The 21,332-nt window shown below is 44.7% G+C and overlaps 1 protein-coding gene across 2 annotated transcripts in view; it reads right to left on the bottom strand.

Annotated features, from left to right (window-relative positions):
• Positions 1–21,332, bottom strand: part of DLC1 (DLC1 Rho GTPase activating protein) — a 540,558-nt gene that overhangs the window by 63,827 nt on the left and 455,399 nt on the right. The window contains exon 1 of one of the 2 annotated variants that reach the window (XM_040334682.1): positions 8,158–8,515. The exons of the other annotated variant lie outside the window; for it this stretch is intronic. Within the exon in view, the coding sequence (XP_040190616.1) occupies positions 8,158–8,194 (37 nt within the window). The 5' untranslated portion in view covers positions 8,195–8,515. Of the gene's footprint in view, positions 1–8,157; positions 8,516–21,332 lie in introns of those variants that run through there. 2 annotated transcript variants of the gene reach the window in all.

The raw sequence follows: 21,332 nt of genomic DNA, 5'->3' as shown, positions 1-21,332 counted from the left end.
GTTTTTCTGGCTTTCCTCTGACTTCTCTAGGTGCATGCTTGTTACCAGTCAGTGACTCAACTTACTTAAAGTGGTTGTAAAGGCTTACATTTTAATTTATTTTTTTAATCAACAAACATGTCATACTTACCTCTACTGTTCGTTTTGCACAGAGTGGGCCCGATCCTGCTTTTCTGGGGGTCCCTCGGTGGCTGTCTCGGCTCATCTCCGCAAAAGCTAACCCCCTCTGGGAAGTTCTCTCCCGAGGGGGTTATAGCTTGCGGGCGCGTTCCCTGTCATATACGCTGCGTCCATAGAGTGTATGACTCAGTGCCGCCCCCTGGCGGGCGTGTCATTGGATTTGATTGACAGCAGCGGGAGCCAATAGCTGCGATACGATCAATCTATCCAATCGACGCAGAGAAGCAGTGGAGAAGAGGACGCCGGGGGATGCGCACAGCAGGTGATCGTGCTCAGGTAGGTAAAACGAGGGGGCTGGGGGGGCCGTGACAGCGAGGTGTTTTATCATATGATGCATTAAGGTGAAAAAACACAAACCTTTACAACCCCTTTAAGTCAAAGAGGCAAGAACTGGTATTTTCAGAAGGAGGTTCCCAATGGCAGCCTCTGAATTTCTCAGAGTACACGTTTCCTTTGTATTCACTAAATTGGTCTGAACAGTTATACAAAGCTGCTGTCTGTAGTCTGATCCTATATTACTCATTGACTGCTGTGGAATTATACACATAACAGCCAATTAGTTAGTCAGACTGGAATTATAAATTTTGCATTTGGAAAAAAAGGATTTGACTGATAAAACATCCAAGTCATATCTTTTTTGTTACTTTATGATTCTTTGTTATTATAAGAAAAGGAAACATTGTATACTAAAAATTAAAACTAAAAAACATTAAATATTTAAAAAGTGGAAAGAAACAATGCCCCTAGTGGACAAACTACCGAATAGCATTAACACTGGTCTTTCCTAATGAAATACTAATTATCAGGTTTATTTTTTTGTTAACCAGCCCTGTGAAAAAATTTGATACATCGTCACAATCAAAAACACAAGAAAATGAAAAAAAAAAAAAAAATATCAAAAAGCAAAAAAAAAAAAACTTTTAAATTCCACATTGCAAGTACAGTACTGAAATCTGAGCAACATAGTAGGAACATACCATATTTTTACAGAAGTAGCGATGATAAATGCTTGTTAGGATCTAAACAGAAGAATGCAATGTAAGCACATCTGCTAAACATTTTCTACCATTCTTTTCATGCCAGACCTGTCACTGACATGCATGGAGGAGAGGGGCCAGGTAAAGTGAGAGACACTGCCACCATCTGCTACCATACAAAAGGGCAACGTGGCAGAACAAAGTTGGACAGTTAAAGTGAAGTTAAAGACATCACCTAACACCAATTAGCCACGCTAAGAGCTAGTGATGGCCTGTGGACCAGATGGATGACGAATTAGGTAACCCCTCCAGGCCTGCTGACAGATTTATACTTGGAGGATGATCTACAATCTGTTACGGTATTATTTTTCCCTTGGTTCAGACAAGGCACACAAAAATGATGCGACAAGCTGCACCCCATCCTCTGCTGGGAATAGAAGGCTTACAAACACACGTAAACGTCCTCAGACAAGCAAAGAAAAACACGTTATTTATAGAGTGACCACCCAATTCAAACCTTGGCATAAAGTAAGGATGATAAACAATGCAGTAACCTAAAGCAACCAATCAGATTTTACCTTTCATCACTCTAGAGCCGTGCAGGCAATAAAGCAAGGTTGCCTGAAAACAAGCCACCTACCACCCACGATTGATTGAACTGGGCTATAAAATGACAGCATCAATATGAGATATTGGAAAATATTGATTAAAACCAGGAAGACTGCAGCAATTTCGGAAAAAGTGATCAGATTGTTTTAGACAGGGCTTGATGAAGGCAATGGGGTAGATTCACGTACCTTTTACGGCGGCGTATCTCCAGATACGCCGCCGTAATTTGAAATCCGCGCCCGTGTATCGTTACGCCGATTCTCAAAGGCAGATACGCTTAAAAAAATAGGCTTCCTCCACCGACGTAACTTGATTGCGGCGGCGTAGAATTGTGTGCAATATAACGTTGGCCGCTAGGGGCGCTTCCGTTGTTGTCGGCGTAGAATATGCTAATTACCTAGATACGCCGATTCACAAACGTACGCCCGGCGCAATTTATTTACGTTGTTTACGTTAGGCTTTTTCGGCGTAAGGTTGTTCCTGCTATTAGGACGTGCAGCCAATGTTAAGTATGGACGTCGTTCCCGCTTCGAAATTTGAATTTTTTACATCGTTCGCGAATAGGGCTGGACGTAATTTACGTTCACGTCAAAACTAATACGTCGTTGCGCCGTACTTGGGAGCAATGCACACTGGGATATGTAAACGGACGGCGCATACAAAACGTCAATCACGTCAGGTCATCATATATTTACATAAAACACGCCCCTTCCACATTTGAATTCCGCGCGCTTACGACGGCCCCATTTACGCGAGCCGTAACTTACGGAGCAAGTGCTTTGCGAATACTGCACTTGCTCCTGTAAGTTACGGCGGCGTATTGTAAATACGATGCTGCGCCGCCGTATCATTGCGCGACCCTACCTGAATCTACACCAATATCTCCTGTCTGATCTCCTTCCATTTCCATGCTCAAGCTGGACCAAAATGATTGAAGCCGCTGCCATGTGCATGACGGGATGAGTGCCAATTGTCTGCTGCATGTTTTATTTCACTTGTCAAATGAAAATTCTTATAAAAAGTATTTGGAAAATTTGTAAAAATTGTTGGAATATACTCAGAACATTTAAAGCGAAGCTCCACCCAGAAGGGGAAGCTCTGCTTGTCTGCTCCCCCTCTACTGCCATATTGGGGGGAGGTGAGGTGCGGGTACCTGGTTTTGACAGGTACTTGCTTCCACCTCCGGGTGAGTTTGCCACTAGCAAACTCAGCCGAAAGCTTGACGCCCTCCTCCTTTCCCCACCACTGGGCCATTGACAGTCTCCCATAGCCGAGATGGTGGCGGCAGCGGCAAACTCAGCCAAAAGCTCGGCTCCCTCCTCCTTCCCCCACCACGGGGCCATTAACAGTTTTCCTTACATGAGATGGCAACGGCAGCTCGGTGAAGACGTGCTGGATTTGTGGACAGGTAAGTGCCCTAATATTAAAAGTCAGCAGCTAGCTGCCAGCTTTACATTTTTTATGAAGGAGCCGAGCTCTGCTCTAAATATTATTCAACAGATGTTGTGGGGTTAATTAAGTCTGGGCATATGCAGAGCAAATTTTTTTTTCCTGCAAAAGAAATTTGCTCAATTCCCCCATTAACACAGACCATGTTGATGTGGGAATCCCTCCTACCAGGCTATTGTCTTCTCCTGGCGGGGGAGCAGGGGGAAACCGTTACCACCAAGAGAAGACAGCTACTAGCGATAATCACAGGCAAATCTGGCAGGCTGGTTGTACCCAAGTTGATTGATCCACTTGGTACATTCAGCCTGCCCAATAATGGTTCGAATCTCGGACAGTTATGGCTTAACCGGCGGAGATTCATACCATGGATTGCCTGGCCTTACCTAAAGTGCAAAATCTGGTGCAGCTCTGCATAGAAACCAATCAGATTCGCAGATGTTTTTTCAAAGCCTAAGTTAGAAGCCGATTGGCTGCCATGCACAGCTGCACCAGATTTTGCACTCTCTAGGTCAGTGATGGCGAACCTTGGCACCCCAGATGTTTTGGAACTACATTTCCCATGATGCTCAGGCACTCTGAAGTGTAGTTGAGCATCATGGGAAATGTAGTTCCAAATCATCTGGAGTGCCAAGGTTTTCCAAAGGAGGCGTGATCGTTCGATATTCGTATAGTGTGTATACAACTTCCGACATTCAAATTTCTGAAGGGCCAAACTGAAAAATGTCTCTCGTACGTGAACAGAACTAACAATTTTTATATATGATACGAAAGACTGCGCATGATCAGAAAAACAAACAAAAAAAATAAAGCCTTTGTTCAAGAATTTTCGTGCAATTTGTACCATCCTCGGTGTCGACCTGCTGTGAAACATCGAGGAAAACTGGCCGATCATTCGTCTAATTTTCGTGTACCGGGCTTAACACAACATAAACTGTTAGAATATCATTCGAGAAAAAAATTTCCATCTTGGTCTCCAAATTTTCCCATCACTGTGGTCTAAAAGGAAAGTCAATTAGACCCACTAATGCTTAGAAAAATTAATTAGCTTACTTAGAACCTTTTCCTAAGAATTTTTATTCTAAATTCTACCCATCTATGGCCAACTTTATATTACAAGCCCAATAATGGTTCAATTTCCAAGAACTACATCAATGAATCTTAGTAGTTAGATACTATTCACAATTATTTACTTTTCTCTGAAGAAAGGGAACAAGCATTTCATCACTCATACTGATAACACTGGTTAGACCCAACAGTCCATTCAATTGAAATCCTCATAGCTGTCACAATCTCCTTTAGGCTTATCACCAAGACTGGCCACCTTAAAGATAGTGTCTTAGATACTGGCTCCAAGGCTGGCTCATTGACTTACAGAATAGACCTGTGCTAGACTTGGCCTCACTCAAGCATTTTAGCACCACCAGAAGTCCCATATGTTTTGCTCACAGAAAAGCAAACAGGCATGACAGCTCCACGACAGAAGGAAAATGTGTTTTCTATTTGCACAAGTTATATATGGCTTTTTTACTACCAGCAGGAGGTGTTGCTTTTAGGGTGGGATCAAAAGGCAAAGCTATGACATCATGGCCACCACAAACAGGAGGGGGTCATTTGCCTTCTAAAATCCCGCAGACTAATTAGCAAGAACTTCAAAAGCATTTTCTTGAGTCTGCGCCCTTAAAAGAAACACATGCCCATAAACTTGCTGAAGTCTGGTTTGGAGAATGCGACCCTTACATATATCATACACAAACGCACACACTGCTTTTCTTTTTTAAAGTTGCATTTTTTTGTATAACAGTCAGTTATGAATTCGGATTTTATAGTGATGAGTAACCCAGGAAATGCATCATGACTGATGTCAAATGCTGTGTAAATTATTTTTGTAAAATATAAGTCATCTATGCTAAAAAGTGTATAAAAAAAATATATATATTAAAAAAAACAAAAAAAAAACAGTATATTTCCCTATATACTGTAGTAGCAGCATTTGTTTTATTTTTCAGTCTTTTTATCCTTTTCCCTTTGCAACTTGTGATTCTGCCACTAGCACTTCTAGTCCTAGAGTTGACAACATTTACTGTATTGAATCTATAGAGGAGCAGTGTTGTCACCCTAGGACAGGACTACAAACTCTTCTCCTTTCCAAATCTCCATATTATAAGAGGTAGGTGTCTGTAGTCTTCAAAAATAGTTGCAAACAATGTGACTAAAAGTGTGTCTTCCTGTACCTTTTCAACAATGCTTACTGTAGCAGCAGAACGTCCCCCCCCCCCCCCCCAAGGACAGGAAGTGCGACAAGACTACAGAACACCTCCCTCTTGCTTTAACTCCATAACTGCGTGAAGGTGTTCTATAGACCACAGGGGGCTGGGCTGATAATATTTGAAATATCACAGCAGCACTGACAGCTCACTACAGAAAATTTGACACTTATGGTAGAACAAACACTTTTTTTTCTGCACTTATACCCAACTCACATTCCTATTTACATGATTATGATTCACAAAAGAGGCAAAACAAACAAAAAAACAAAACACAATTGGTTGACCCTGTACAATGGATTTTTTTCCTGCCACCACTGCTTGGGTTTGTGTGAAACAGTCTTGGAATTGGACATTGTGCAATAAAATGTGATCAGTGTATGGTCACCATTGGCGTTTACATACACTAAAGTGAGGTCTGATTAAATACATGCATGCTCCATCAAATAGTGAAATCAAATGATCAAACTCTCACTGTAAAAACAAGGAAAATATAACAACCAATGTGAAATATGCAGTAGGTTTGGTGGAAGGGGTCTGTAGAGAAGCCCCCCAGTCTAGGATAGGATGAATAGAGGGGTTCTGTGGCTTAGTAGAAGCCCCCCCCCCCCACCCCCAGCCCAGGATAGGACGGAAGTGGTCTGTGGATTAGCAGAAGTCCCCCAGCCGAGGATAGGATGGGTGGTAAGGGGCTGTGGATTAGTAGAAACCCTACAAGTCTAGGATGGAAATGATGAAAGGGGTCTGTGAATTAGTAGAAGTACCCCAACCAAGGATAGGATGGATAGAAGGGGTTTGTGTATAAGCAGAAGCCCCTCCAAGCTTAGGATAGAAAGGGTGGAAGAGGTCTGTGGATAAGTAGAAGTGCCCCTAGCCTAGGATAGGAAGGACAGAAGGGGTCTGCTGAGATAAGTAGAAGCCTCCCAAACCTAGGATAGAAAGGATGGAACAGGGTCCGTGGGTTAGAAGTCCCCCAGCCTAGGGTAAGAATGATGGAAGGGGTCTGCCGATTACTGGACCGATGGGGTCTGTGGATTAGTAAAAGCCCCCAAATCCTAGGATAGGGTGGATAAATGAATGAATGGGGTCTGTAGATTAGTAAAAGCCCCCAAATCCTAGGATAGGATGGATAAATGAATGAATGGGGTCTGTGGATTAGTAAAAGCCCCCAAATCCTAGGATAGGATGAACGGATAGGGTCTGTGGATTAGTAGAAACCCCCCCAGCCTAGGATGGGAATGATGGAAGGGGTCTGAGGATCAGTAGAGCCCCCAGCCTAGGATAAGACAGATGGGGTCTGTGGATTAGTAGAATACCCCTATGCTAGGACAGGATGGATAGGGTCTGTGGATTAGTAGAAGCCCTCCACTCCTAGGATAGAAAAGGTGGAAGGGGTCTGTGGATTAGTAGAAGCCGCCCAATCCTAGGATTGGAATGATGGAAGGGGTCTGTCGATTAGAAGCCCCCAAATACTGGAATGGGAATGACGGAAGGGATCTGTGGATTCGTAGAAGTCCCTTATCCTAGGATGGAAGGGGTCTGCGGATTCGTAGAAGCCCCCTATTCTAGGATGGGAAGGATGGAAGGGGTCTGTGGATTAGTAGGAGCCCCCAAATCCTAGGATGGGAATGACGGAAGGGGTCTGTGGATTAGTAGATTCCCCCTATGCTAGGATGGGAATGATGGAAGGGGTCTGTGGATTAGTAGAAGCCCACGATCCTAGGATGGGAATGACAAAAGGGGTCTGTGGATTAGCAGAAGCCCACTATCCTAGGATGGGAATGACGGAAGGGGTCTGTGGATTAGCAGAAGCGCCCGAATCCTAGGATGGGAATGACGGAAGGGGTCTGTAGATTAGTAGAAACCCCCTCTACTTGAATGGGAATGACGGAAGGGGTCTGCGGATTCATAGAAGTCCCCTATCCTAGGATGGGAATGACGGAAGTGGTCTATGGATTAGTAGAAGTCCCCTATCCTAGGATTGGAATGACGGAAGGGGTCTGCGGATTCGTAGAAGTACCCTCTCCTTGGATGGGAATGACGGAAGGGGTGTGCGGATTCGTAGAAGCCCCTATACTAGGATGGGAATGACGGAAGCGGTCTGCGGATTAGTAGAAGTCCCCTATCCTAGGATGGGAATGACGGAAGGGGTCTGCGGATTCGTAGAAGCCCCTATCCTAGGATGGGAATGACGGAAGTGGTCTATGGGTTAGTAGAAGTACCCTCTCCTAGGATGGGAATGACGGAAGGGGGTCTGTGCATTAGTAGAAGCCCCTATCCTAGGATGGGAATGACGGAAGGGGTGTGCGGAATAGTAGAAGCCCCTCTCCTAGGATGGGAATTACGGAAGGGGGTCTGTGGATTAGTAGAAGTCCCTATCCTAGAATGGGAATGACGGAAGGGGTGTGCGGAATAGTAGAAGCCCCTAGATGGGACATGGAAAGCCCAGTATTACGTCCCCCCATCATAGACCATCATCTCACCTCCCAGAAAAGAATGAAATCTGGGCGGAAGGTGGGATGAAAAGCTCAGTGTATGCCCCCACTGGTCTCCAGCAGCTTTCTTAATGAAGTGTGGCCCCTCCAGCTGTCAGGGGCCACACTCCACACAGACATTCCCACGCTGCCTGGGAGCCCCGAGGATGAGGATGGCCCATAGAGGAGAAGATGGGATCTTACGTGTAAGGATCATTATCTCCAGCTTCTCTCTGCACATAGGTGGATCCAGTGCTGGGGGAAGGTCCGCTAGAAATCTCCTATGCAATCCACCCGGGCTGATGGGAGCCAGCTGGAAGCAGTCATTGCAAACAGCCAGAATGGTGGCAAGATCCAAATTCCAAGGGGATCCACACTGACGGGGGTGTCCGGCCACAAGTCACAGGACGGGGGTAGTAATCCAGAGAGTGTCCGCGGAAAGTTCCATGTTCTATAGAGGGGTGTCCGTCCTGATCACACTACTCCTCGTATACTCAGCGGCTCCTATGATATGAAGCGGCCAGCTCGGCACTCACTACACTCATACAGCGTGCCTCTCCCACCACACCGAGGCGTGTCATCCTCCACTGCTCTCCAGTGTCCACACACACAGCGCCATCTACAGGCCAATGTGCTAACTGCAGGAGGGGACCACAAGAGGTTCATAGAGGAAAACTACAGCTCGGATTTCTCATCATCGGAAAAGATTTCTCCAGCCAGGCAAAAGCTTGGAGCCTGGATACTGGAGATACTCACACATTCCTCACCAGACGAGATGTTTTCATAAATGTGTCATGGAAGGTGTGTAACCACGAACACTATAACGTCTTAAAAAGCCTGCATTTGTTTTTTTAATTCAGCAGCTACAAGCACTGTAACTGCTGACTTTTAATATAAGGACACTTACCTGCAGTGCCAGGACAAGAATCACCCCCCCCCCCCAAAAAAAAATAATAATAATCAAGCACTAATCTGCATGCTAACCCCCTAAACCTAAATTCATCCTGTTGAAATCCCTTCTTCCAGCACAAATATTTGCCCCCCCCCAGCTCAAATCCTCTCTCTCCCCATATGGCCCCAGCAAAAATTCCTCCCACCCCCAACAAAAAATTCTCCCTCCTAGCACAAATTCTCTACCCCTTACATTTCTCCTCCAAACACAAATCCCCCCCCCCACTCCAACCCCAGTAATCTGCATGCTCACCCCCCTAAACCTAAATACATCCTGTTGAAATCCCTTCTCCCAGCACAAATCGTTGCCCCCCCCCCCCCCGGCTCAAATCCTCTCTCTCCCCATATGGCCCCAGCACAAATTCCCCCCGACAAAAAATCCTCCCTCCTAGCACAAATTCTCTACCCCTTAAATTTCCCCTCCAAGCACGAATCCCCCCCCCCACTCCAACCCCAGTAATCTGCATGCTCACCCCCTAAACCTAAATACATCCTGTTGAAATCCCTTCTCCCAGCACAAATCGTTGCCCCCCCCCCCAGCTCAAATCCTCTTTCTCTCCCCATATGCCCCCAGCACAAATTCCCCCCGACAAAATATTCTCCCTCCTAGCACAAGTACTCTACTCCCTAAATTTACCCTCAAAGCACAAATCCTCCCCCCACTACAACCCCCCCTTTCCAGCACAAATGCCCCTCCCTAATCCCCCCATCCTAGCACATATCCCCCACACAAATTTCCCCTCCTAACACAAATCATTCCTGCTAGCGCAAATCCCCCCCCCCCCGCCAAAAAAAAATAATCAAACACTAATCTCCATGCTCACCCCCTAAACCTAAATTCATCCTGTTGAAATCCCTCCTCCCAGCACAAATTGTTGCCCCCCCCCCCCCCGGCTCAAATCTTCTTTCTCTTCCCATATGACCACAGCACAAATCCCCCCCCCCCAACAAAATATTCTCCCTCCTAGCACAAGTACTCTACTCCCTAAATTTACCATTAAAGCACAAATCCTCCCCCCACTACAACCCCCCTTTCCAGCACAAATGCCCCTCCCCAATCCCCCCATCCTAGCACATACCCCCCCCCCCACAAATTTCCCCTCCTAACACAAATCATTCCTGCTAGCACAAATCCCCCCCTCCTCTCTACCAAATTACTTTTGTAGCACTAAATCCCCCCTCCTAGCACAAATCCTCTTCCCCCATCCCCCCTCCCAACACAAATCCTCCCTAATTCATCACTCCTATCACACCTCTCTAAATTTGCCATCCTAGAACAATTCTTATACCCTGTCACTCCCTAAATTCCTTTCTCAACACAAATCCCTTCCCCCCCAATCTCCTTGAGGTGCCCCCCCCCCACCTCACATGATACTATGGTGCCCGGGGCAGCTATTCCTCTTGCCCACCCCTTGTCCCATCCCTGCTTACCTGTGCAGGAATCCCCCAATGTCGGCAACCCAAGCCAATTTGGCTCAGGGGCAGGCGCCAGCATTGCAGGTTAAGGGAAACTGGCACTTTAGGTTTTACAGCTGGTTTACTACTACGCAAGCACAAGTCGCAGTGCGATTTGTGAATGGTCCTGTCATCTTCTGGGACACACGCAGGTTCCACAAGGCAGCGGGGGGAGGGGCCAATGCAAACACAGAAATTACGTACCTCACCGAAGCGAGGTAGGACAGAAGTCCTGCTTGAAAACAACAAAAAAGGTACAAAACAAAAATAAAAATGATATCCAAGTGATATTAAAGTGTTACTAAACCCAGGACCCTGCATTCGCTATATGTTTCCCACAGTACACAGAACATGGACATGCAATTATTTTAGTAAATTGCTGAATAACTTTTCTCATCAGCAGTATATAGCAGTCTAGTGTCACTGTTTTTGTAGGGGGGTCTATCATTGCTTGTGGAGGATCTATTGCTGCTAGGGGCTGTTGGTTATGCATTCTATGTAATGATGTCAGCGTGTGACCTCCAGCCAGAACAACTTAGGGAAGAGACTCAGAGGGACTGGGCACACAATTTCTTTTGTGAATGAGTAGCCAAGGGTATTATATACTCCCTATTCATTCATGATGAGGGGGGCGGTTATATAGAAGCAGTAAAACCTTGACTCAGCCACCTTCTTTTACTGCCTCCTGATTACCTGTGTAAATGAGCCCTAACACACTTTCATGCTTCCTGTCCTAGAGGGACAATGCTCACTCACTATACTATGTTTATGGAGAAGCAGTGTTGTTACCCCAAGACAGGAAGTGTATTAGGACTACAGAACACTCATTTCCTCATCTCCATAACAGGGAAGAAGTGTGTGTTTGTGTGGGGGGGGGGGGTGTTGTTCTGTAGTCTGTGAACTGGGCAGAGCTGTTAACACTGTTTAGAGTATCAGTCAGTGGCAGCAGCTCTGCCCAAGAAAATCTTGAAGGGCTCTCTAGCTGGCAGGGGTGGAGGGCTGCACTGGCCGGTCGGGGGGTTGGATTTGGAAAGAAAAGCCCATGGTGCTTGTGCCCCTGGAGTGGCAGTCCAGGGGTATCTGAGAATCACTGTGAGTGAGGGTCACTTTGATTTAAAGATACCACGGTCACTGCACCAGATACACGCTTTTTTTAGTACCTGCCTCCTGGGCCGGACCTTTTGGCTAGGACCGGAGGAATTTTTTATTCCTGGCTGGAGGGCCTGGTCATTCTACACCACAGTGACCACTTCTTTCACTCTCCTCTCCACTATCCCTTTCCCCTACTTTCTTTTATTTATCAGCCTATGTTTGTCACTTTTTTGTCTTTTTTTTGTTTGTGCACGTTTTGTCTCACTGTGTGATTAGTAGGTTGCCGGTCTTCGGGCCTGCCCTGAACGTCTTGGGAGTGGGTGGACATGGCCTTCTGGCTTAGTCAGCGTGCTCTCATGGGGTCTCCCTTTGGGGGAGCCCCACCTAGTACTGGGAGGGTTCTGTTTCGGCAGTCCCTCCGAGTTAGTTGGGTCCATATCGGCTTCGGTTGCTCGGACCACAGTACCTTAGTCCCCGTCTGGAGCCTCACGCCCCAGGGGATCAGGGTTTTTGGGTCCCTTCTTCACAGGAGGACCACTTGACGTTGCACCCGTCTGCACGTTTTTGTGAACACTTTTTATGTGTGTGCACATTGGGTGTGTTCACATGCCATAGGCTTTTCCAAAAAAAAAAAAAAAAACAGTCAGTGGCGGCCTTGACCCCCCCATCGCTCCTGCCCACACTGCACCCCCACTCTGTCGCCAGCTCACTCACCCTGTGCTGTCGGGCAGCAGCAGCGGTGGCTTCCTCCCCCCCCTCAGTCTCCACGTGTCCCGGGATTCCCATATGTCTCCTCATCCTTCCTCGGCCGTACGTCTTCTCCTCCAATCTGAAGGCTTCTCCTATATAGGCTTCTCCTATAACCAACTGGGAAACGGGTCTTCCTTATTGTCCGGGAGCAGAATCCATGTGATCACAGCAAATATTTATTTGCTATTGTCACACAACTGGGTAGGCTTGGAGCGCAGTGCTCTGTGCCCCGATCCCAGCCTTTTTTGAAGCCTATTAGAGTCTCTGGCTCTAATCACCTGCTTAAAAAAAAAACACCCCCCTAATGGAATCCATGGTCTGGCGCCATGCATGTAGATCAGGGGGCTAGACGCATGGATGGGGGGAGGTGCTCGTGCGCCCATAATGGACAGGCCGCCACTGGTATCAATGCAACATGGACAGACTGCACAGGAAGTTAGAAACACACTGGATTTCTGGCAGGATTAAATGTATTTTTTCTGATTTTAAAGAGCATGGGTAAATGTGCATGTATTGTGTAGATGTACTTTTTTTATTTCATTTTGGCTATACGTTAATTAAAATTTGTACTTTTTTTATTTTATTTTGGCTATACATTAATTTTCAACATAAAATGCATTTTTAATTTTAAAAATAAGAACCATTAAAGCACATAATGCATGCTCTACAGCTTAGTGATTGAACCCATCAGATGCGTGACTACTGTACAACCCATTATTATTATCCCGATAACGATTTAAAAAATGTAAGAGAATCCAGTTTATAACAATTTAGACAAAGGCAGCCAAGAACATATACAGTACATATATAAAGGTTGGTCTTCTAGTACAATATGTACATTGTGCCAAAGTATGTCAGCTCAGTAAGTAATTCATGTGAATATCCTACTAGATCAAATTCCTTGGCTCTGCATTAATACAATTATACAGTAAATAAATTGTGCTATTTCATTTAAACATGTAGTGATGTAATGGGGATATAGGAGTACAAGATTGACTTCCTCTCTTTTATTTTGTGATATTATAATCTGTTATGAAACCACTGTGAAGGAAAGCCAGTAGATGAAATGTTGAATGATTAAATATCTATGTAATGTCTAATGCGGTGAGAAGTGACTAAACCAAAAATAAAAACTGATATTGTTACATTCTGACGACAGTATGTAGACCAGGAATGACTCTAACAGCCAAAAATTTGACAATCTGAATTGTGTTTGGCAGGTTCCTCATTGTTCTCCATTGAAGTGCAGAGATAAGCCCGGCCCTGCTGTCCACGGACTATGGGAAACCAGCACAATTTGGAAAATGTCCTCATGTGATAATGATTGACTCCGAGTGCCAGAGAGGATGGTCATATTGCCTAGGACATCACAATCAAAAGTGATGTTCGATGTTTGATAAAAAATGCCAAGTCTACCCCAAGGGTTTATTTACACCACAATCCCTGCATTCTGTGCACAGTTCCACATGGGCATTTACATGCATTGTAATGCATTTGCAGTGTGTTGTCAAAAGCCTTTTCACAACGTTAAACATAGATGATGAAACGCGTCAGGATGAATCTCCGTACTTCATTATCGGCCCAGAGAGTGGAACGCACACCATGTAACAGACAGCAACCACTACTCTGAAGCCTCGTACACACGATAGGTTAACCAGAGGACAACAGTCTGAAGGACCGTTTTCATCGGTCAAAACCGATCGTGTGTGGGTCCCATAGGTTATTTAACCTTCGGTTAAAAAAAAGACAACTTGCTTTAAAATGTAACCGATGGATTGCTTACCGATAGGTTAAAACCATCGGTTAAAAATCCATGCCTGCTCAGAATCAAGTCGACACATGCTTGGAAGCATTGAACTTCGTTTTTTTCAGCACGTCGTTGTGTTTTACGTCACCGTGTTCTGACACGATCGTTTTTTTAACCGATGGTGTGTAGGCGCGATGGACCATCAGTCAGCTTCATCGGTTAACCTAAGACAACGGTCCTTCAAAACGTTGTCCTCTGGTTAACCTATCGTGTGTACGAGGCTTCACACGTACAGAGGCTGCTTTTGTCATTGTGACGCCCAGTTTGGTTTTGTATGATTATTTTTCTAAGTAACTCACTTTACAATTTTTTTAATCCATGTGTAATACCTACATTCAATAAATTGTTTAAGAATTTTACACAAGGAGTTTTTCTCTCCATATTATGCGCACCTGCGTAATTTTATCCTGGAGCTGCGGAGCCACCATTGCAGCCTTTCGAGTATCCGCAGTGGGATAGGTCCCCAAAAACAACCTACAAGCTAGGCAGACTACCCTTTCTACAGGCAGTCCCCGAGTTACGAACGGGTTAGGGACTGTAGGTTTGTTCTTAAGTCGAATATGTTTATAAGTCGGAACAGCATGCGCAGAACGGCAGATACATTGGTTCCGTCGAATGTGCCCGCCGTCGAAAAGGTTCCGTCTAACGTGCCCGCTGTTGAAAAGTGGCCACACAGCCTCCCGTTCGTAAGTAGGAGTCGTTTGCAAGTCGGATGTTCGTAACTTGGGGACTCCCTGTATATGGTAAGGGAGTCCACAATATCTGGTGAGTGCCGAGTGTTTAGAGTCTCTCACAAGGTGGATGCACAGATATCATTTGGAAGTGGAGCACAACAGCACTTTATTACAAGGAAAAATTGTTTGTTTTGCACAGTTATCACATTATGCACTTTGTCACTTTAAGTTTTTATTCGTTTTTATTGATTTATTTGTAAACAATTAAGCACATGATTGGTTTATGACATTGAATGGTTTAGTAATAGATAAACAGTATATACTATTATAGTAGTGGCACTTTATAATAGTATAAGGTGGAGCAAGCACTGTCTATAATTTATTCATTTAAATTGACTCACTTGAGGGGACAGTATTGATAGCAGCATCTCCCAAATACACCGTCAATAAATCATCAAGGCGCGGGTGTTTAACATTTTTTGCCTGTCATATCAATCTGTGTTTAGCACCTTAAAGTGATACAAAAGGATAGTTTTTTTTTTAAATAACAAACACATCACACTTACCTCCACTGTGCAGCTTGTTTTTCACAGAGTGGCCCCGAACACCGTCTTCTGGGGTCCCTTGGCGGCTATCGCGGCTCCCCCCCAAATCAGATAATCCCCTACGATCCCCCGATCCCCCTTGCGGGCGTGCGCCCTCGATTCATTCATTCGTCATCCATAGCCGCCGAATGTATCACTCGGCCACGCCCCCGGCGCCCCAGCGCCCGCATCATTGGATTTGATTAACAGCAGCGGGAGCAGATCACTGTCCTGTAACTAGGCAGAACAGGGAAATGCCTTGTCTACATGGGCATCTCCCCGTTCTGCCGCTCCGTGAGACGATCGCGGGCACCCGGTTAAAGCCCAACATCAATCCCACGCAGAGGCCAGTCGCACACCGCTCTAAGCATTAATCCCTTTTGGTTAAGGTAAGCGCTCTGTGAGCTCATTACCAGGAAGATCAGTTGGATTATTATCTGCCATATGAACCGCATCATTATATGAACTGTCCATTCATGCACTCCATTGGATTACTCAGGCATCATCTACTAGGATCCCTGATTGTTGACTGCACCAGCGCTTTATAATAATTTTTGTCATTTATGTATTCATTTGATTATTGACCACTGAGCTCAGCACTTTGATCACTGTAATTATTACATAGGCTCTTTATTGAGCACTCTCTAGATTGTTCAGTGTATCATTTTTGCGCTCATCACCCCCCTTTTGTTTAATCCATACACAGTGAGTTGTTTTCACCTAGATTGTAGCAGCAATTATATTGTATACACGTCTTTATTTCACTCATTTAATTTCACTTTGACCAGCGCTAAAGATTACCACATATTCACCAATCCCACGCATACTCTCCTTTCCTGTGCTCCCCCTGTGTAACAAATATAAAAGTAGGTGTAATCCCAATTTGGCTGCAACACTCCTTTTTTTCCAATTACACATCCACTTTGAATTGAATCCCTCGGCCAATAAATATTTTCTCCTAGGCTCTTGTGAGAAAAAAATATGTTTGAGAGATGACCTTGTTAGTCTGTTGCTGTTCTTACACTGTCCAATCACCAGGCTAGGGTGGATAGACATCACTTTACACTTTATTCCTTCTACAGTCTATACCGGTAATTGAAATGTCCTTATATTTATTTAATCTGCGTATTTTGGTTGTTTGGAACTCAGCTTTAAACCGGTCACTCCTGTCATGGCCAAGACATTTCCAATCCTTATCTTTTCTAATGCTCAACCTTGCACATGACTACTAGAGTTTTTTGCTGAACTTTTCAACTTCTAATGAAGATATACTATTAGACACATAACATGTGACCCTATTTAGCCTCAAGTCTTCATCTTAATTATGGCTCGTTAGGAACAATGGATCACTTGGTCATGTTTTTGGTAAATAACGTTCCAAGAGGTCATCCTCCTAGCATTACTTCTAAATTGTCAGATTTCATCATCTGAGAATGAATCTGAGTACATTGTCAAATATTAGAACCAAATGTATATTATCACTTGTTATTTTTTTATTAACAATAAAACAAAAAAGTAAAACAACCCTATGAAACCCATCAATGACTATATTTCATTGTTCAGACATCTTTGAAATGATGAAAAAGTTTTATAGTTAAAACTAATATAAACCCTAAAAATTTGTTTCTCTTCTTTGCTACTTTTTGGCCTGTTAAAATGATTGTAAGGCATCGTTTTTTAGTTTTTTAAAATAAAAAACATGTCATATTTACCTCAACTGTGCAGCTTGTTTTTCACAGAGGAGGCCCGAACATCCTCTTCTGGGGGTCCTCGGCGGCTCCTCCCCGCATTAGATTACCCCCTAGGAGAAGCGCTCTCCAATGGGGGTTTCCTTGCTGGAACGCTCCCAAGTCCAGCATTTGCCTCCATAGACACGAATTCCGGACTTGGCCCCTCCCCCAGCGCCTGCGTCATTGGATTTGATTGACAGCAGTGGGAGCCAATGGCTGTGCTATCAATCTATCCAATCAAGAGCCAGGACACTGTGGAGAGAGGGAGAGAGTGTCTCCGCTGAGTGAATGAATGGGCTCAGGTAAGTAAAATGGTGGGCCAGTGACTGCCAGGTGTTTTTATTCACCTTAATGCATAGGATGCAATAAGGCGAAAAAACAGTTACAGTATGTTCAATAAGTTCAAAAATATCATGGTGATCATGTCAGAAATTCAAAGCTCCCCTTTGTCTTGTTCACACCTCTTGTTTTTTTTTTTTTTATGTTCAATCTTTTATTAATACATTTTCCAAAGCAAAATTATTTTTCAAAGCAAGTAATGCAAAGGTTGCAAAGCAAATAGGAAACAATTGCATGTGCACATTGCAGTAATTATGACACTGGTTGGTGAGTTAGGCCCCTTTCACATGGGCACCTCCTGTTTGCCGGACTCCGCTTGTTTATCAAGGGATCGCTACTGAGCAGGCAGATGACAGGTCCGTCTCTGCTTACTGAACTCCCCTCTATGGGGAAATCAGATGAAAACAGACTGCCTTTCCGTTTTCATCCGATCATATCCGATCCCCCCGATGGATGGAAAATAGGACCACTATCGTCTGTATTTTGAGGACAGGATTGGATCGGATAACTGCGGATGTCAGCGGACATGTGTCTGACGATCCATAGGGGTGAATTAAGGGTCCGATCAGGTTCCACCTGAAACACTGACAGGCGGACCTAATCAGACAGCCCATGTGAAAGGGCCCTTAGGCATGTAATAATAATTATGATAGTATTGCAATGTATAGCAATGTACTCCATTTGTAGAATAATAATAAGAAACTGCAATGTGTTTTAAAAAGAATGACCCGATTTTTTATAGTTGTATTTAATAATAAAAATGTGTTACAGTTACATAACAAATTACAAACTATTAAGTAAGTCCTCAAGTTTTACTCACCATGTTACAGATGCTCTATGTGCCCACCACCTGCTGCACAGAAAACAACAAGACGAAATCTGAATTTGTCCCCAACGTGTCTGAGAGTATTAGATGAAACGTTGCTTCATCACTAAAAATCAACAGGGTAAGAATCTGTCGTTCTAAATGTTAGCTAAGAGCATATGACAGAAATCAGAATGTTTCCTTCTGTCACTTACAAGAAGCGCATGCACCAGTTGAAAAATAAAAACATATTAAAACTTGTCTATACTTACCTGCTCTGTGCAATGGAAATGCACAGAGCGACCACGAATCTCCTCCTTTCGGGTCCCCCGCTGGCGCTCCCCTCTGTTCAGTGCTTGACTTCCCATGGGGCACTCGTGCATGCTTGCACCCGAGCCCTGCTGCTGCGTCCATTGACACAGACAATGGGACTCGGCCCCACCCCCTGCGCCCTGGTTACTGGCTTTGATTGACAGAACTGGGAGCCAATGGCCCAGTAAAGCCAAAGAGATCCAAAAGTCAGGGGAGAGAAGAACTCCAGACATGCACAGCAATGGATTGAAAGAGGGCTCAGTTAAGTAAAAAAAAAGAGGGGGGTGAGGGGGAATGATGACACGTAAACATTTTTTACCCTAATGCAAGGAATGCATTAAAGTAAAAAATGTGTAGGCTTTACAACCAATTTAACACATGCCAAACAGTTATGAGGGATCACAAATTCTCGGCTAGCACGATGATATGACTTATACAGGCTTTGCTGAAAAGCCTCTTGAATTTTCTGCACATTTTCAAGTGCGTGGTTGCCCTGGACTTTTCCCTTTACATAAACACCCCAATTCTTTAAATTGTTTATACCAACGAGGAATGTTCTTTGTCACTGGCGGATCAATCCTGAAACGTTGTCAAAACACACTGCACCGTTATTACAGACTCAGACTTACTTGTGGAGAACATAAAATGCCTTCTTTTGCAAAGACACCATCTTGTTAGTGACTGAGGCTAGCATCTTTTTAATACTATTAGTGATATCTAGCAGCCATCATTTGAAATTCTACGCCATGCCTGGTACAGGTTTCATTCATTGGTGGTGCGTGGTTGCACAGATATAAGGCTTTAAAACTGGGTCAATCTTTTTTTTAAATACACTGCATTACACTGGAGACTGGCAGGATGAAGAGTGCGGGGTGCACCGGCCTAGTGCATTACCACAATATAGTTTATTAAAGTAGTGGCTAGCACTTTCGCCTAGCAGCAAAAGGGTCGCTGGTTCAAATCCCAACTACAACACTACCTGCCTGAAGTTTGCATGTTCTCCCTGTGTCTGTGTGGGTTTCCTCGGGTACTCTGGTTTCCTACCACACGCCAAAGACATGCTGATAGGTCAATTGAATCCTGTCCAAATTGACCCTAGTATGTGTATGTATGAATGTGAGTTAGGGACCTTAGATTGTAAGCTCCTTGAGGGTAAGGACTGATGTGAATGTATATGTAAAAGTGCTGCGTAAATTGACGGTGCTATATACGTACTTAAAATAAATAAATTATAAAAGGGGGGTAAAGGGTTCTGTGAAGGATTAGAGATTCTAGAGGTTCTAGTGAGAGAATGAGGGATGTTGGGATCATTGGATTCTTGGGAAGGAGAAGAGAAAGTTTGGCCAAGGGGTGGTAAACCAGATTGTGTAATTCTAATTGTGAGTAGAGTTGAGCGGACACCTGGATGTTCGGGTCCGAACCCGAACTTTAAAAAAAAAGTTCGGGTTCGGGAACCCGAACCCGAACTCCGAACCCCATTGTAGTCAATGGGACACAGACTTTTAGAAAAAAAAAAAAGTAAACCCAGGGTCTTTCCTCTTCCTGGGCTTCCCCAGTGACGTAGCAGAGGGTACGTCAGAGGGGGCGGGGTCACGTGACGGGTGACCCTGCCTCCTCTATATAAGTAATGTCACAGCTTCAGCCGCTCATTCGCTGGGCTGTGTCCAGCGGTGAGAGGAGGTCGGGGATGCTGCTACGCTGGATGGATGGATCTTCTCATCGCTGGAGCGGAGATCACCCGCAGCCGTCGCAGGATCAGGACAACGCAGGAAGCCGGGAACGAGTGGATTATCACCGCTGGAGTTTTTTTCTTTTTATTAATAACGGACTTTATTCTACGGTGTCAGTTTTTTTTTTTTTTACAAGACTTTACACTTCCTTCGTGAAATGGTAGAGGTACAGTGTACCCCATTACCATTTCACACAGGGGGGGGGTCAGGATCTGGGGGTCCCCTTTGTTAAAGGGGTCTTCCATATTCTGATAAACCTCCCGCCCGCATACCCCCACAACCACCGGGCAAGGGTTGTGGGGATGAGACCCTTGTCCCCATCAACATGGGGACATCCTCCCCATGTTGAGGGCATGTGGCCTGGTGCGGTTCAGGAGAGGGGGGGGCCGCACTCTGTCCCCCCCTCTTTTCTGCGGCCGGCCAGGTCAACGTGCTTGGATAACGGGTCTGGTTATGAATATTTAGGGGGAACTGCACGTAATTTTTAAATTGACGGCGGGGTTCCCCTTAATATCCATACCAGACCTAAAGGGTCTGTTTATTGAATTTGCGGGGACCTCCGCGCATTTTTTTTCCCGAACTCCGATCCCGGACCCAAACTTTTTTCAATTATTCGGGTTCGGGAAAAACCCAAAGTCCGTACCGAACCCGAACTTTACAGTTCGGGTTCGTTCAACCCTACTTGTGAGTAGCATACATCAAAGCTCAAGGAGACGAAGGTCAAAATCATCTGGTAAGAAATGAGTAACCCATGATTCCCAGACCTTAAAGGGTTTGTAAAGGAACTTTTTTTTTATCTTAATAGCTTCCTTTACCTTAATGCAGTGCTGTTTTCACGTCCTCATTGTTTTTGCTCTCAAGTTGCTGTAATTCTTCTCTGATCTCCACACTTCCTGGTTGTCTGTTTCCTGATAACCACAGTGCTGGGAGCTTTCTCTCTGTGGTCACTAATCAAGGAGGTGTGATTACTGTGTGTCTAAAACCCCTCAGCACCAATCAGTTTCATATTCCAAACCATCACTGCCCTGTATTGGCTCTGTGGCTCTGTACAGCAGAGAGGCAGGAAACAACATGCAAAAACGAAACTAGAAACTACAGGTACATTATATGATTGATTTTTATCTATTTTTAATCGTTTTTAAAATTAATC

This window comes from Rana temporaria, chromosome 1 (genome assembly GCF_905171775.1).
Source record: "Rana temporaria chromosome 1, aRanTem1.1, whole genome shotgun sequence".
In the NCBI taxonomy this organism is placed as follows: domain Eukaryota; kingdom Metazoa; phylum Chordata; class Amphibia; order Anura; family Ranidae; genus Rana; species Rana temporaria.
Note: the sequence above shows the minus strand (reverse complement) of the source record. Positions and strands in the feature narration are given on the sequence as shown.